This window comes from Triticum urartu, chromosome 6A (assembly GCF_056163025.1).
Source record: "Triticum urartu cultivar PI428250 chromosome 6A, HENAU_Tu73, whole genome shotgun sequence".
NCBI classification, from domain to species: domain Eukaryota; kingdom Viridiplantae; phylum Streptophyta; class Magnoliopsida; order Poales; family Poaceae; genus Triticum; species Triticum urartu.
Genome location: NC_141878.1, coordinates 16,046,588 through 16,063,580, shown reverse-complemented (window position 1 = coordinate 16,063,580; position 16,993 = coordinate 16,046,588). Strand labels below are relative to the sequence as shown.

At 48.1% G+C, this 16,993-nt stretch overlaps 1 protein-coding gene across 3 annotated transcripts; it reads right to left on the bottom strand.

Annotated features, from left to right (window-relative positions):
* Positions 1–796: 796 nt before the first annotated feature.
* On the bottom strand, positions 797–2,551 carry LOC125516359 (uncharacterized). 3 transcript variants are annotated; one of them, XM_087527853.1, is made up of 2 exons: positions 1,470–2,551; positions 797–1,401 (listed from the first exon to the last, which is right to left on the bottom strand). In XM_087527853.1, the coding sequence occupies exons 1-2, from the start codon at positions 2,426–2,428 to the stop codon at positions 1,329–1,331; spliced, it is 1,032 nt and encodes a 343-aa protein (XP_087383979.1). In that variant the 5' UTR covers positions 2,429–2,551; the 3' UTR covers positions 797–1,328. The 3 variants fall into 3 exon arrangements, with proteins under 3 accessions (XP_087383979.1, XP_048537786.2, XP_087383980.1); XM_048681829.2 differs by having other exon boundaries at positions 1,547–2,551; XM_087527854.1 differs by having other exon boundaries at positions 798–2,548.
* Between the last annotated feature and the right edge of the window lie 14,442 nt (positions 2,552–16,993).

The window sequence follows — 16,993 nt, the reverse complement described above, 5'->3', positions numbered from 1 at the left end:
CACCTTCATAAGCCGAATCAAGATTTTGAAATATGTTTTCCCGGGCAAAGTGGACACAGCCGTGAACTTAGCTGAAGCAATGCCCAGTACGTTTATCCCCATTGTGCCAGCTGATAGCACCAAGTTTCAATCCCATGGCACCGGGCAGTGGCACGACGGCATGGCGCTCGCCGTTGCTCCGCGCAAGAACAGTAGCCGGCTCAGCCAAGGCGCTTCACTCAAACTGAAAAACGGAACCAAAATGTGAGGCAGATAGGCATATTCATCCAGCAGTCAGGTCTGAAGACGGGAGCTCCAAACTATGGAGATCCACTTGGCTGAGACACATCCTCTTGCCTTGTATTTGTGCTTTTAAGGTTACCATAACATAAATTCCCTTATTGTATGAGATGACATCTGCTTTTCAACACCATACCATACAACTATCGATTTGCTTCTACGGTAAGAATACCAGGGCATTTGAAATATCTGTTGTCAATAAAAAAAACACTAGCCTACTACTCAACTATTCAGTTCTGAGATCAAATGCCCCTGGAAAAGTATCAGCTTGTAGGCCATCCAAAAATACATGAGACAAATAAACAAATCAACTGATACAAACTAATGAACAATGGCCTGCTTTCACTAAAGTTAATATCTAAGGAAGAATGAAGATTTTCATCTTAGAAGAACTAGAGCAAGCCCAAACTAAGATCAAAACTGCATCCTCAACAGTGATCCGCACATTGTGGCAAATAGGCCATCAACAAATCCAAAAATGTTTCTTGTGGAAATAGAAGTTCAAAATTTTCATCCAAAGGAAAGTTTGATGCATCGTATCATCATCATGGCCAGAATGAGAACACTCTTTCATGCAAAGATAGATTAAGGATTGCATTGAAAACTGCCATGGCTATTTCAGAACATAAAGACACAGTGTGCACAGAAATACTACTCACTTCAAAGCATTGGTAGGATGCCGTGATCTCACACTCTCTTAGTTCCAATATATGTGTCAATAACATGAGGAGGGGCAAGTTAATAGCAGCGCAATGCTTTCTTCCTACTGAATGACATAACGAGCATACCAAGGCTCACAAATCAAAATATCAGTTTCATCCTGGATTAGCACCACCAAATGAGAACGTAACATACATGCTATAGATTGTAGATAGCAGCCAACCACCATTAAGTTTAGGCCAACAACATTGAATCAGGAATGAGCGGCTTGATGCGGAGAGTGAAACTTCTGTTGTGTCATACCCGGTTATGAAATTTTCGTACAGGCCTTGGTTCATGTAAATCTGAATCTAGCCGGCACTTCCCCTTTGCAAGCTGCTGCATAGTCTTCAGCGAGTTGTGGTGCAGCTTCCTTGTAGGGGCATATGAACTTCTCCATGAATACCTCCTCTCGCAGCATGACTGCACAATAGTAGTCTCGGTCATGATCTAGCAATCCATTTTCCTTAAGAAACTTCAAAGTGTAGTACCGGGGCCTTAGTCGGCCCTCCAGGCTGTAAGTGGGCAATGTCGGCCGATAAGCAATGTATGCCGGTTCCAACCCCACCTCAGAGATCAGGAACTCCGACTTCCTCTGCAGCAGGTCCTTGGACAACGCCAGCACCATCGGGGCCTTACAAAGAGCAATGCCCACCTCAGCATCGGACCATCTGAAAGTGTCCTTCAAGTACTCCACTTTGGCGGCGATATCCTTCTCGCGGAGAAACGCAAGGGCATTCAGCATGCGCCAGAACATCCTGGAGCCAAGGGGCACACCTAGGCCTTCGGCGCTTGCCGCCATCGCCCGGACGCGCTCCACATTGGAGGTGAGCATCCTCGGCTGAGCGACACACAGCTTGGCAATATCACAAGCACCTATCCTGCACTCCCTCAGGAACACGGCGTTGGGCTTGACCACCCTCTCGAGGTTGGAGGAGAGGATGTAGGGGCTGCGGTCGAGAACCCGGAGGAGCTTCCCGGAGGAGCCGAAGAGGGCCAGGTAGTAGTGCAGCCTGTCGATGATGGCTCTGCAGCGGAACTTCTCGCCGGCGACCGAGACGAGGTGCGCGATCTGAGGACGCGAGAGGCCGAGGCCGGTGAGCCCGTCGACGACGGGGGCCAGGGTCTTCTCCACTTTGGCGCAGAGTAGCAGCGGGTCCTTGGCGACGACGGCGGCGACGTCGGCGGCGGAGAGGCCGAGGCCGGCGAGGAAGGCGAGCACGGCGTCGGGCTTGGCGGGAGACTTGAGGTGGGAGAGCTTGGGGGAGGCCTTGGCGGCCTGTGGTCGGGTGAGGCCGCAGGTACGGACGAGGTAGTCCTCCACGGCGAACCCGATGCTTGGGGAGATGGCGGGCGCTGCGGCGGAGAGGAGGCGGCGGAGATGGGACACGGGAGAGGCGGAGGAAGACGAGAGGAGCTGGGTGAGGACGCAGCCACGTAGCCGGAGCATGGCGCCGTGGTGGCGCGGCGGACGCCGGCGGCGGCGGCGGCGGCGAGGGGATATGGGGAACGGTGGCGCGAGCGAGAATGACTAGGAAAATGACCTGCGTGCTCTGGTATTTGACCAAGTGGGTCCCCCGCGTCAATCTCATGTTGACTGCCTATATAAAAAATTACCTTATTAGAAAAATATATATGTCACACCTGCTACTGTGTAGCGATGGACTAGCAAGGAGAAGGAGAAGCTATGAGTGTGTTGGGCTGAGCCCACGGGTTCCGACTTGGGCCATCTGTGGCCAAGTCTGATGGTGTGTGTCTGTACTAATAGACTTGTCCTTTGTTGGGCACGGCAGAAAAGGAAAACGTTTGAATTATTCTCATCTCCTTCTCCTACCTCACCTCCTCTCGGTTCTTCCTCATCCCCACTCCGATCCCCTTCTTTGTGGCGACGATCTTCGTCGATCGGTCGTCACATTTGGTATCTCAGAGCCAGCAAATTTCTCCCGAAAATTTTTCCACCGCGGTTTTCCTCACTCCCTTGGTCCGATTAGTAACACCCACCGCCGTAGGTGCGATTTCACTCCGGTGAGGTCGCCCGAAATCCTCGACGGGGTTCGATCTGCTTGGGGCAGGAACCACGGCACCCTCCAAGCCCTCCGCGCAGGCGCGACAAGTGATTGCCGCCATGGAAGGACAGACAGCCAACCTCACTGCTCTTATGGAGAAGCTCCTGTCCAGATTTGACGAGGAGAAGGAATTGGCGGAGAAGAGAGCCGATGCGCAGACAGCGTTCAACACTCAAGTCTCCCACGAGTTGAAGAGCCTGTCCAAGCAGATCGGGCTTACTCAAGCCGATGTAGACGACGTTCGCAAGGTTGCTTCCCCAACGGCCTATTCCGTCACGGCACCGGAGTCACAAGTGGAAGACCCCTCCACGGCGGGTGTGCATACATCGGCGGCCCACCTCGGCCTCCAGCAACCTGCGCCGCCTCCAAGCGCGCTCCCGATTCCGCGGGCCATCACGGGCCACGCCTTCCTCCCACGGCTCACCAACGAGGGGCCTCCCCTGCTCGCCCGCCCAGATCAGCCTGGAGTAGTGGATCGACTCCATCAACCACCTCTGCGCGACGAGCACAGCACCACGCCGCGAGAAGAATACTTCGTCCGGCCACCTAAACACCAGTTTCCCGTTTTGACGGCGATGCACCCCGCGTTTGGCTGGATCGCTGTTTAGCTTATTTTGAGCTGTACAGGGTGCCACTGCACAACTGGGTAGCGACGGCGGCTCTCTATGTTGAAGGGCACGCAGCACTGTGGCTGAGAGCATTTCGTCAGACAAATTCAGATATCACTTGGGACAGGTTCCAACATGCTGTAGTGGAGGAATTTGGTCCAGAGGAATTTGAGTCCACAATGCACAATCTGCTGCAGCTTCGGCAAACAGGGACAGTGGCAGAATATAGACAGCAGTTTGAAGTTCATATGTACAATTTGCTCGCACTGGATGCTTCTCTCAGTCCTAAGTTTTTTGTCACTCAGTTTCTGTTGGGAATGAAGGATGAGTTACGAGCCGCCGTGCGTCTTCAGGCGCTCAACAGCATCACGCGCGCCACAGTGTTCGCTCGCATCCAGGAGGAGGAACTGGACATCAGTGTCCCCATCTTCGGCCGGTGTCTGCAGGTAGACCATCACCTGTGCCTAGCTTGCTACCGGTGTTGGGCCGCCCTCCCCCAGCTCCAGTCTTGCCCAATACAGAAGCTCCCTCACAACGTGTTGTGCCAACTCTCAAACCTGCTGCTGACGATTTTGGACACGAACGGCAGCTACACGACTACCGACGACATCATGGACTCTATTTCAGATGTGGGGATAAGTACTCAAGAGATCATCAGTGCAAACGATCAGCTCAGCTACTTACAATCGAGGTGGGAGATCATGGCGAAGTATTATCTGATGAAGCAGTCCGAGCATTGCAATTGTTAGACGAACCAGATGCAACAGCCGACCCGGTGTGCTGTCTACTCTCTGCACATGCTGTTGAAGGGACTGAAACCGCTGAAACTATCCGGTTGCAGGCCACTGTGGGCACTCAAACAATGTTGCTGCTGGTGGATTCTGGAAGCACCCACAGCTTCGTCAACTCTTCCTTTGCAGCACGAATCTGATGGGTTTCGTAGTAATTTCAAAAAAATTCCTACGCACACGCAAGATCATGTGATGCATAGCAACGAGAGGGGAGAGTGTTGTCTACGTACCCAACGCAGACCGACTGCGGAAGCGATGACACGACGTAGAGGAAGTAGTCGTACGTCTTCACGATCCAACCGATCAAGCACCGAAACTACGGCACCTCCGAGTTCGAGCACACGTTCAGCTCGATGACGATCCCCGGACTCCGATCCAGCAAAGTGTCGGGGAAGAGTTCCGTCAGCACGACGGCGTGGTGACGATCTTGATGTACTACGGCAGCAGGGCTTCGCCTAAACTCCGCTACAGTATTATCGAGGAATATGGTGGCAGGGGGCACCGCACACGGCTAAGGAATAGATCACGTGGATCAACTTGTGTGTCTAGAGGTGCCCTCTGCCTCCGTATATAAAGGAGTAGAGGGGGGAGGCTGGCCGGCCAAGGAGGAGGGCGCAGGAGAGTCCTACTCTCTCTAGGAGTAGGATTCCCCCCCCCCCCCAATCCTAGTCGGAATAGGATTCGCGGAGGGGGAAAAGAGGAGGAGGGGGCCGGCCACCTCTCCTAGTCCTAATAGGACTAGGGGAAGGGGGAGGCGCACAGCCCATCTAGGGCAGCCCCTTCTCTTTTCCACCAAGGCCCACTATGGCCCATATAGCTCCCGGGGGTTCCGGTAACCCTCCCGGTATTCCGGTAAAATCCCGATTTCACCCGGAACACATCCGATATCCAAACATAGGCTTCCAATATATCAATCTTTACATCTCGACCATTTCGAGACTCCTCGTCATGTCCATGATCACATCCGGGACTCCGAACAACCTTCGGTACATCAAAATGCATAAACTCATAATATAACTGTCATCGTAACCTTAAGCGTGCGGACCCTACGGGTTCGAGAACAATGTAGACATGACCGAGACATGTCTCCGGTCAATAACCAATAGCGGGACCTGGATGCCCATATTGGCTCCTACATATTCTACGCAGATCTTTATCGGTCAGACCGCATAACAACATACGTTGTTCCCTTCGTCATCGGTATGTTACTTGCCCGAGATTCGATCGTCGGTATCCAATACCTAGTTCAATCTCATTATTGGCAAGTCTCTTTACTCGTTCCGTAATACATCATCTCACAACTACCATATTAGTTGTAATGCTTGCAAGGCTTATGTGATGTGTATTACCGAAAGGGCCCAGAGATACCTCTCCAACAATCGGAGTGACAAATCCTAATCTCGAAATACGCCAACCCAACATCTACCTTTGGAGACACCTGTAATGCTCCTTTATAATCACCCAGTTACGTTGTGACATTTGGTAGCACCCAAAGTGTTCCTCCGGCAAACGGGAGTTGCATAATCTCATAGTCATAGGAACATGTATAAGTCATGAAGAAAGCAGTAGCAACATACTAAACGATCGGGTGCTAAGCTAATGGAATGGGTCATGTCAATCAGATCATTCAACTAATGATGTGACCTCGTTAATCAAATAACAATTCATTGTTCATGGTCAGGAAACATAACCATCTTTGATTAACGAGCTAGTCTAGTAGAGGCATACTAGTGACACTTTGTTTGTCTATGTATTCACACATGTATTATGTTTCCGGTTAATACAATTCTAGCATGAATAATAAACATTTATCATGATTATAAGGAAATAAATAATAACTTTATTATTGCCTCTAGGGCATATTTCCTTCAGTCTCCCACTTGCACTAGAGTCAATAATCTAGATTACACTGTAATGATTCTAACACCCATGGAGCCTTGGTGCTGATCATGTTTTGCTCGTGGAAGAGGCTTAGTCAACGGGTCTGCAACATTCAGATCCGTATGTATCTTGCAAATCTCTATGTCTCCCACCTGGACTAGATCCCGGATGGAGTTGAAGCGTCTCTTGATGTGTTTGGTCCTTTTGTGAAATCTGGATTCCTTTGCCAAGGCAATTGCACCAGTATTGTCACAAAAGATTTTCATTGGACCCGATGCATTAGGTATGACACCTAGATCGGATATGAACTCCTTCATCCAGACTCCTTCGTTCGCTGCTTCCGAAGCAGCTATGTACTCCGCTTCACATGTAGATCCCGCTACGACGCTTTGTTTAGAACTGCACCAACTGACAGCTCCACCGTTTAATGTAAACACGTATCCGGTTTGCGATTTAGAATCGTCCGGATCAGTGTCAAAGCTTGCATCAACGTAACCTTTTACGGTGAACTCTTTGTCACCTCCATATACGAGAAACATATCCTTAGTCCTTTTCAGGTATTTCAGGATGTTCTTGACCGCTGTCTAGTGATCCACTCCCGGATTACTTTGGTACCTCCCTGCTAAACTTATAGCAAGGCACACATCAGGTCTGGTACACAGCATTGCATACATGATAGATCCTATGGCTGATGCATAGGGAACATCTTTCATATTCTCTCTATCTTCTGCAATGGTCGGGCATTGAGTCTTACTCAACTTCACACCTTGTAACACAGGCAAGAACCCTTTCTTTGCTTGATCCATTTTGAACTTCTTCAAAATTTTGTGAAGGTATGTGCTTTGTGAAAGTCCAATTAAGCATCTTGATCTATCTCTATAGATCTTAATGCCTAATATGTAAGCAGCTTCACCGAGGTCTTTCATTGAAAAACTTTTATTCAAGTATCCCTTTATGCTATCCAGAAATTCTATATCATTTCCAATCAGCAATATGTCATCCACATATAATATCAGAAATGCTATAGAGCTCCCACTCACTTTCTTGTAAATACAGGCTTCTCCAAAAGTCTGTATAAAACCAAATGCTTTGATCACACTATCAAAACGTTTATTCCAACTCCGAGAGGCTTGCACCAGTCCATAAATGGATCGCTGGAGCTTGCATACTTTGTTAGCTCCCTTTGGATCGACAAAACCTTCCGGTTGCATCATATACAACTCTTCTTACAGAAATCCATTCAAGAATGCAGTTTTGGCATCCATCTGCCAAATTTCATAATCATAAAATGCGGCAATCGCTAACATGATTCGGACGGACTTAAGCATCGCTACGGGTGAGAAGGTCTCATCGTAGTCAATCCCTTGAACTTGCCGAAAACCTTTTGCGACAAGTCGAGCTTTGTAGACAGTAACATTACCATCAGCGTCAGTCTTCTTCTTAAAGATCCATTTATTCTCAATTGCTTGCCGATCATCAGGCAAGTCAACCAAAGTCCATACTTTGTTCTCATACATGGATCCCATCTCAGATTTCATGGCTTCAAGCCACTTTGCGGAATCTGGGCTCACCATCGCTTCTTCATAGTTCGTAGGTTCATCATGATCTAGTAGCATGACTTCCAGAACAGGATTACCGTACCACTCTGGTGCGGATCTTACTCTGGTTGATCTACGAGGTTCAGTAGTATCTTGATCTAAAGTTTCATGATCATTATCATTGGCTTCCTCACTAACTGGTGTAGGTGTCACTGAAACAGTTTTCTGTGATGAACTACTTTCCAGTAAGGGAGCAGGTACAGTTACCTCATCAACTTCTACTTTCCTCCCACTCACTTCTTTCGAGAGAAACTCCTTCTCTAGAAAGAATCCATTCTTAGCAACGAATGTCTTGCCTTCGGATCTGTGATAGAAGGTGTACCCAACAGTCTCCTTTGGGTATCCTATGAAGACACATTTCTCCGATTTGGGTTCGAGCTTATCAGGTTGAAGCTTTTTCACATAAGCCTCGCAGCCCCAAACTTTAAGAAACGAAAACTTTGGTTTCTTGCCAAACCACAGTTCATAAGGCGTCGTCTCAACGGATTTTGATGGTGCCCTATTTAACGTGAATGCGGCCGTCTCTAGAGCATAACCCCAAAACGATAGCGGTAAAATTAGTAAGAGACATCATAGATCGCACCATATCCAGTAAAGTACGATTACGACGTTCGGACACACCATTACGCTGTGGTGTTCCAGGTGGCGTGAGTTGCGAAACTATTCCACAATTTTTCAAATGTACACCAAACTCGTAACTCAAATATTCTCCTCCACGATCAGATCGTAGAAACTTTATTTTCTTGTTACGATGATTTTCAACTTCACTCTGAAATTCTTTGAACTTTTCAAATGTTTCAGACTTGTGTTTCATTAAGTAGATATATCCATATCTGCTTAAATCATCTGTGAAGGTGAGAAAATAACGATATCCGCCACGAGCCTCAATATTCATCGGGCCACATACATCGGTATGTATAATTTCCAACAAATCTGTTGCTCTCTCCATAGTACCGGAGAACGGTGTTTTAGTCATCTTGCCCATGAGGCACGGTTCGCAAGTACCAAGTGATTCATAATCAAGTGGTTCCAAAAGTCCATCAGTATGGAGTTTCTTCATGCGCTTTACACCGATATGACCTAAACAACAGTGCCACAAATAAGTTGCACTTTCATTATCAACTCTTCATCTTTTGGCTTCAACATTATGAATATGTGTATTACTACTATCGAGATTCAATAAAAATAGACCACTCTTCAAGGGTGCATGACCATAAAAGATATTACTCGTATAAATAGAACAACCATTATTCTCTGATTTAAATGAATAACCGTCTCGCATTAAACAAGATCCAGATATAATGTTCATGCTCAACGCTGGCACCAAATAACAATTATTTAGGTCTAATATTAATCCCGAAGGTAGATGTAGAGGTAGCGTGCCGACCGCGATCACATCAACTTTGGAACCGTTTCCCACGCGCATCGTCACCTCGTCCTTTGCCAGTGCCCGCTTATTCTGTAGTCCCTGTTTCGAGTTGCAAATATTAGCAACAGAACCAGTATCAAATACCCAGGTGCTACTGCGAGCTCTAGTAAGGTACACATCAATAACATGTATATCACATATACCTTTGTTCACCTTGCCATCCTTCTTATCCGCCAAATACTTGGGGCAGTTCCGCTTCCAGTGACCAGTCTGCTTGCAGTAGAAGCACTCAGTTTCAGGCTTAGGTCCAGACTTGGGTTTCTTCTCTTGAGCAGCAACTTGCTTGCCGTTCTTCTTGAAGTTCCCCTTCTTCTTCCCTTTGCCCATTTTCTTGAAACTAGTGGTCTTGTTAACCATCAACACTTGATGCTCCTTCTTGATTTCTACCTCCGCAGCTTTCAGCATTGCGAAGAGCTCAGGAATAGTCTTGTTCATCCCTTGCATATTATAGTTCATCACGAAGCTCTTGTAGCTTGGTGGCAGTGATTGGAGAATTCTGTTAATGACGCAATCATCCGGAAGATTAACTCCCAATTGAATCAAGTGATTATTATACCCAGACATTTTGAGTATATGCTCACTGACAGAACTGTTCTCCTCCATCTTGCAGCTATAGAACTTATTGGAGACTTCATATCTCTTAATCCGGGCATTTGCTTGAAATATTAACTTCAACTCCTGGAACATCTCATATGCTCCATGACGTTCAAAACGTCGTTGAAGTCCCGATTCTAAGCCGTAAAGCATGGCACACTGAACTATCGAGTAGTCATCAGCTTTGCTCTGCCAGACGTTCATAACATCTGGTGTTGCTCCAGCAGCAGGCCTGGCACCCAGCGGTGCTTTCAAGACGTAATTCTTCTGAGCAGCAATGAGGATAATCCTCAAGTTACGGACCCAGTCCATGTAATTGCTACCATCATCTTTCAACTTTGCTTTCTCAAGGAACGCATTAAAATTCAACGGAACAATAGCACGAGCCATCTATCTACAATCAACATAAACAAGCAAGATACTATCAGGTACTAAGTTCATGATAAGTTTAAGTTCAATTAATCAAATTACTTAAGAACTCCCACTTAGATAGACATCCCTCTAATCTTCTAAGTGATTACGTGATCCAAATCAACTAAACCATAACCGATCATCACGTGAGATGGAGTAGTTTTCAATGGTAAACATCGTTATGTTGATCATATCTACTATATGATTCACGCTCGACCTTTCGGTCTCCGTGTTCCGAGGCCATATCTGCATATGCTAGGCTCGTCAAGTTTAACCTGAGTATTCTGCGTGTGCAAAACTGGCTTGCACCCGTTGTAGATGGACGTAGAGCTTATCACACCCGATCATCACATGGTGTCTGGGCACGGCGAACTTTGGCAACGGTGCATACTCAGGGAGAACACTTCTTGATAATTTAGTGAGAGATCATCTTATAATGCTACCGTCAATCAAAGCAAGATAAGATGCATAAAAAGATAAACATCACATGCAATCAATTTAAGTGATATGATATGGCCATCATCATCTTGTGCTTGTGATCTCCATCTCCGAAGCACCATCATGATCACCATCGTCACCGGCGCGACACCTTGATCTCCATCGTAGCATCGTTGTCGTCTCGCCAATCTTATGCTTCCACGACTATCACTACCGCTTAGTAATAAAGTAAAGCATTACATCGCGATTGCATTGCATACAATAAAGCGACAACCATATGGCTCCTGCCAGTTGCCGATAACTCGGTTACAAAACATGATCATCTCATACAATAAAATTCAGCATCATGTCTTGACCATATCACATCACAACATGCCCTGCAAAAACAAGTTAGACGTCCTCTACTTTGTTGTTGCAAGTTTTACGTGGCTGCTACGGGCTTAAGTAAGAACCAATCTCACCTACGCATCAAAACCACAACGATAGTTTGTCAAATAGACTCCGTTTTAACCTTCGCAAGGACCGGGCATAGCCATACTTGGTTCAACTAAAGTTGGAGAGACAGTCGCCCGCAAGCCATCTATGTGCAAACACGTCGAGGGAACCGGTCTCGCGTAAGCGTACGCGTAAGGTTGGTCCGGGTCGTCTCGTCCAACAATACCGCCGAACCAAAGTATGACATGCTGGTAGGCAGTATGACTTATATCGCCCACAACTCACTTGTGTTCTACTCGTGCATATAACATCAACATAAATAACCTAGGCTCGGATGCCACTGATGGGTTTCGTAGTAATTTCAAAAAATTTCCTACGCACACGCAAGATCATGTGATGCATAGCAACGAGAGGGGAGAGTGTTGTCTACGTACCCAACGCAGACCGACTGCGGAAGCGATGACACGACGTAGAGGAAGTAGTCGTACGTCTTCACGATCCAACCGATCAAGCACCAAAATTACGGCACCTCCGAGTTTGAGAACACGTTCAGCTCGATGACGATCCCCGGACTCCGATCCAGCAAAGTGTCGGGGAAGAGTTCCGTCAGCACAACGGCGTGGTGACGATCTTGATGTACTACGGCAGCAGGGCTTCGCCTAAACTCCACTACAGTATTATCGAGGAATATGGTGGCAGGGGGCACCGCACACGGCTAAGGAATATATCACGTGGATCAACTTGTGTGTCTAGAGGTGCCCTCTGCCTCCGTATATAAAGGAGTAGAGGGGGGAGGCTGGCCGGCCAAGGAGGAGGGCGCAGGAGAGTCCTACTCCCTCTAGGAGTAGGATTCCCCCCCCAATCCTAGTCGGAATAGGATTCGCGGAGGGGGAAAAGAGGAGGAGGGGGCCGGCCACCTCTCCTAGTCCTAATAGGACTAGGGGAAGGGGGAGGCGCACAGCCCATCTAGGGCAGCCCCTTCTCTTTTCCACCAAGGCCCACTATGGCCCATATAGCTCCCGGGGGGTTCCGGTAACCCTCCCGGTATTCCGGTAAAATCCCGATTTCACCCGGAACACATCCGATATCCAAACATAGGCTTCCAATATATCAATCTTTATGTCTCGACCATTTTGAGACTCCTCTTCATGTCCATGATCATATTCGGGACTCCGAACAACCTTCGGTACATCAAAATGCATAAACTCATAATATAACTGTCATCGTAACCTTAAGCGTGCGGACCCTACGGGTTCGAGAACAATGTAGACATGACCGAGACATGTCTCCGGTCAATAACCAATAGCGAGACCTGGATGCCCATATTGGCTCCTACATATTCTACGAAGATCTTTATCGGTCAGACCGCATAACAACATACGTTGTTCCCTTCGTCATCGGTATGTTACTTGCCCAAGATTCGATCGTCGGTATCCAATACCTAGTTCAATCTCGTTATTGGCAAGTCTCTTTACTCGTTCTGTAATACATCATCTCACAACTACCATATTAGTTGTAATGCTTGCAAGGCTTATGTGATGTGTATTACCGAGAGGGCCCAGAGATACCTCTCCGACAATCGGAGTGACAAATCCTAATCTCGAAATACGCCAACCCAACATCTACCTTTGGAGACACCTGTAATGCTCCTTTATAATCACCCAGTTACGTTGTGACATTTGGTAGCACCCAAAGTGTTCCTCCGGCAAACGGGAGTTGCATAATCTCATAGTCATAGGAACATGTATAAGTCATGAAGAAAGCAGTAGCAACATACTAAACAATCGGGTGCTAAGCTAATGGAATGGGTCATGTCAATCAGATCATTCAACTAATGATGTGACCTCGTTAATCAAATAACAACTCATTGTTCATGGTCAGAAACATAACCATCTTTGATTAACGAGCTAGTCTAGTAGAGGCATACTAGTGACACTTTGTTTGTCTATGTATTCACACATGTATTATGTTTCCGGTTAATACAATTCTAGCATGAATAATAAACATTTATCATGATTATAAGGAAATAAATAATAACTTTATTATTGCCTCTAGGGCATATTTCCTTCAGAATCGGTGCAGCAACCAGCACAATATCCCCGATATCAGTGCGTGTAGCCAATGGCCAGAGATTACATTGCACGACCATGGTGCCCCAACTGCAGTGGTGTATACAAGAGCATCAGTTCACTACAGCTATGCGTGTGCTTGACTTAGGGGTCTATGATGCAGTACTGGGTGTGGATTGGTTAGCACGCCACAGTCCAATGCAGTGTGATTGGCAATTGAAAACTATGCAATTTGAGCGCGAAGGCAAAACAGTGCACCTGAAAGGAGTGCGATCAGATGGGCAGCCAGCACTGACTGCTCTAGATGCATCTACTTTGTGGCAAATGCATGACGCCAATGAGATTTGGGGGGCGGCCTTGCTGGAGATTCAGTTGACACCGCCAAATTCAGACTCTAACCAGCCAATTCCACCTACCATTCAGCGTATTCTGACAGAGTTCAGTGACATCTTTGAAGAACCAACACAACTCCCTCCACACCGGCAGTATGATCACGCGATCAATCTCGAACCTGGTGCAACACCGGTCAATTGTCGACCCTATCAGTACTCTCCGTTACAGAAAGACGAGATAGAGCGTCAAGTGGAAGAAATGCTTCGCACGGGCATCATTACCCACAGTATGAGCCCTTTTGCTTCCCCTGTCTTGCTGGTCAAGAAGAAGGATGGAACCTGGCGTTTTTGTGTTGACTACAGACGCCTCAATACCGTCACGATTAAGAACAAGTTTCCTCTCCCCGTCATTGATGAACTGTTGGATGAACTCTCGGGCGCTGCTTTCTTCTCCAAAATTGACTTGCGAGCGGGGTACCATCAGATTCGCATGCGTGCGGGCGATGAGGAAAAGACAACCTTCAAGACACATCACGGCCATTTCGAGTTCCGCGTCATGCCCTTCGGCGTCACCAATGGCCCGCCTACATTTCAATGTGTGATAAACTCGGTGTTCGCCGGGCCAAATCGTAAGTTTGTAATCACTTTTCTTGATGACATTCTTGTCTTCAGTGCTACCTTGCAGGAGCATGAAGCTCATCTACGCACGGTCTTCTCCATCCTCCGTGAGCATCAGTTATACGCCAAGCTGTCCAAATGCTCATTCGCACAACCCCGAGTTGAGTACCTGGGCCATGTGATCTCTAGGGAGGGTGTGGCCACGGATGCGAGCAAGACCAGTGCCATGCGCGCGTGGCCGACACCAACAAATGCCACAGAATTGCGCGGTTTTTTTGGCCTTACAGGCTATTATCGCAAGTTCGTGCCGCGCTATGGGATTATTGCCAAGCCCCTGACTCAGCTCCTCACCAAGAAAGGATTCGCATGGTCAGTGTAAGCCCAAACAACATTTGATCTTCTCAAAGAAGCCATGGCGAGCACACCCGTGCTGGCATTGCCTGATTTCACCCGCCCTTTCTATATTGAGACGGACGCATGCGACACAGGGGTGGGCGCGGTCCTTGTACAGGACGGTCACCCGATCGCCTACCTCAGCAAGGCGTTGGGCATGCGCAACCAGCGTCTGTCAATCTACGAGAAGGAGTTCCTTGCAGTGATCATGGCCATGGACAAGTGGCGAGCCTATCTCCAGCGCAACCCGTTCGTCATTGTCACGGACCACAAGAGTCTCTGTCACCTCGGCAATCAACAACTCGACACAGAGTTACAGCGCAAGGCTATGTCCAAGATGGTGGGTCTCCAATTCTCATTCAAGTACCGTAGTGCGCGGACAATGGCGCGGCTGATGCACTGTCCCGCGTTGGACACATGCTCTCCCTAGATGCTCTCTCAGTCTGCCAACCCCAATGGCTTCAGGAGGTCAGCAATTCTTATGAAACTGACACGGACAGCCAGGATTTGCTGCAACGACTCGCTCTGTGTAGCCCAGATGCAGAAGGTTATGAACTTCGTCAAGGCATCATTCGCCTTCAGGACAAGATTTGGATCGGCGCCAATACATCCCTCCAGACCAAATTAATCAGCGCATTCCATGCAAGTGCAATTGGGGGCCACTCCGGTGTGACAGCAACATACCAGCGCGTCAAGAAGCTGTTTGCTTGGCATGGTCTGAAACCAGCAGTGGAAGATTTTGTTCGTCAGTGCCCTATCTGCCAACAAGCCAAGCATGAACACTTGAAGACACCGGGATTACTCCAGCCACTGCCAATTCCAACAGAACCGTGGCGGGACCTCACTATGGATTTTGTCAAAGGCCTACCGGTGTTCGAAGGCTACGAGGTGATCATGGTGGTGGTCGATCGCTTCACCAAATATGCCCACTTCGTTCCCCTTTGTCATCCCTTCACAGCAGCAACAGTAGCTCGAGCTTTTTGGGACAACATCATCAAATTGCATGGAGTACCTCACTCGATTGTATCGGATCGTGACCGGGTGTTCACCAGCGCGATGTGGCGTTCTCTCCTCGAAGCGGCGGGTACCAAACTCAGTTATTCCACAGCATATCACCCTCATACGGATGGCCAGAGCGAACGAGTCAATCAATGCCTCGAGATGTATCTTCGATGCGCGGTGCATGACCAGCCCAAGAAGTGGCGGCAATGGTTACCTACTGCCGAGTTCTGGTACAACACCACCCACCACTCCTCTCTGAACACTTCACCTTTCAAGGCGCTCTATGGTCAGGAGCCCAATTTGGGAGGCTTGCCCACTCTTGCCATCAAGCTGCCAGATGATACCAATGTTGATTTGGACTGGGCAAAACATAATGATGGTCTGCGTGACCAGCTGGCTCGGGCACAGAACAGATACAAGCAAAAGGCTGATCGTCACAGAACAGATCGCTCCTTTGAGGTGGGGGGACAAGTTCTGCTAAAATTACAACCTTATGCTCAATCTACTGTTGCAAATCGTCCCTGCCCCAAGCTAGCATTCAAATTCTTTGGTCCATTCACCGTCGAGCAACGGATTGGTTCCATGGCTTATAAACTGCAGCTTCCATCTGACAGCCGCATTCATCCGGTCTTCCATGTATCGCAGTTGAAGCCATTCACACCAGACTACTCTCCAGTCTTCTCGGAATTGCCTCGTCCGTCCGACCTGACGGCTGCACCACTACAACCGGAGCTGATCTTGGATCGCCGCATGGTCAAGAAAGGTAACACCTCCGTCGTGCAGATTCGTGTGCAGTGGTCCTCACTCTCCCCAGACTCGGCGACATGGGAAGATCACACCGTACTCCGTCATCGCTATCCCACAGCTCCATGCTGGGAACAGGACGCTCCCGCTCAAGGGAGGAAAATTGTCACACCTGCTACCGTGTAGCGGTGGACTAGCAAGGAGAAGGAGAAGCTATGAGTGTGTTGGGCTGAGCCCACGGGTTCCGACTTGGGCCGTCTGTGGCCAAGTCTGATGGTGTGTGTGTCTGTACTAATAGACCTGTCCTCTGTTGGGCACGGCACGGCAGAAAAGGAAAACGTCTAAATTATTCTCATCTCCTTCTCCTACCTCACCTCCTCTCGGTTCTTCCTCATCCCCACTCCGATCCCCTTCTTTGTGGCGACGATCTTCGTCGATCGGTCGTCACAATATAGTATATAGTAAAATATTATTATTATTTTTGAAAACTTTCGGTCTATTTATCTTCAATCATGGCAGTATAACGAACACTAGAAATAATAAAAAGTACATGCAGATCTGCAGACCACGTAATGACGACTACAAGCACTGAAGCGAGTCTAAGGC

What these genes read in the sequence shown, in the direction of transcription:
- LOC125516359 (XM_087527854.1), bottom strand. Translation starts at nt 2,428, where the DNA reads ATGCTCCGGCTACGTGGCTGCGTCCTCACCCAGCTCCTCTCGTCTTCC.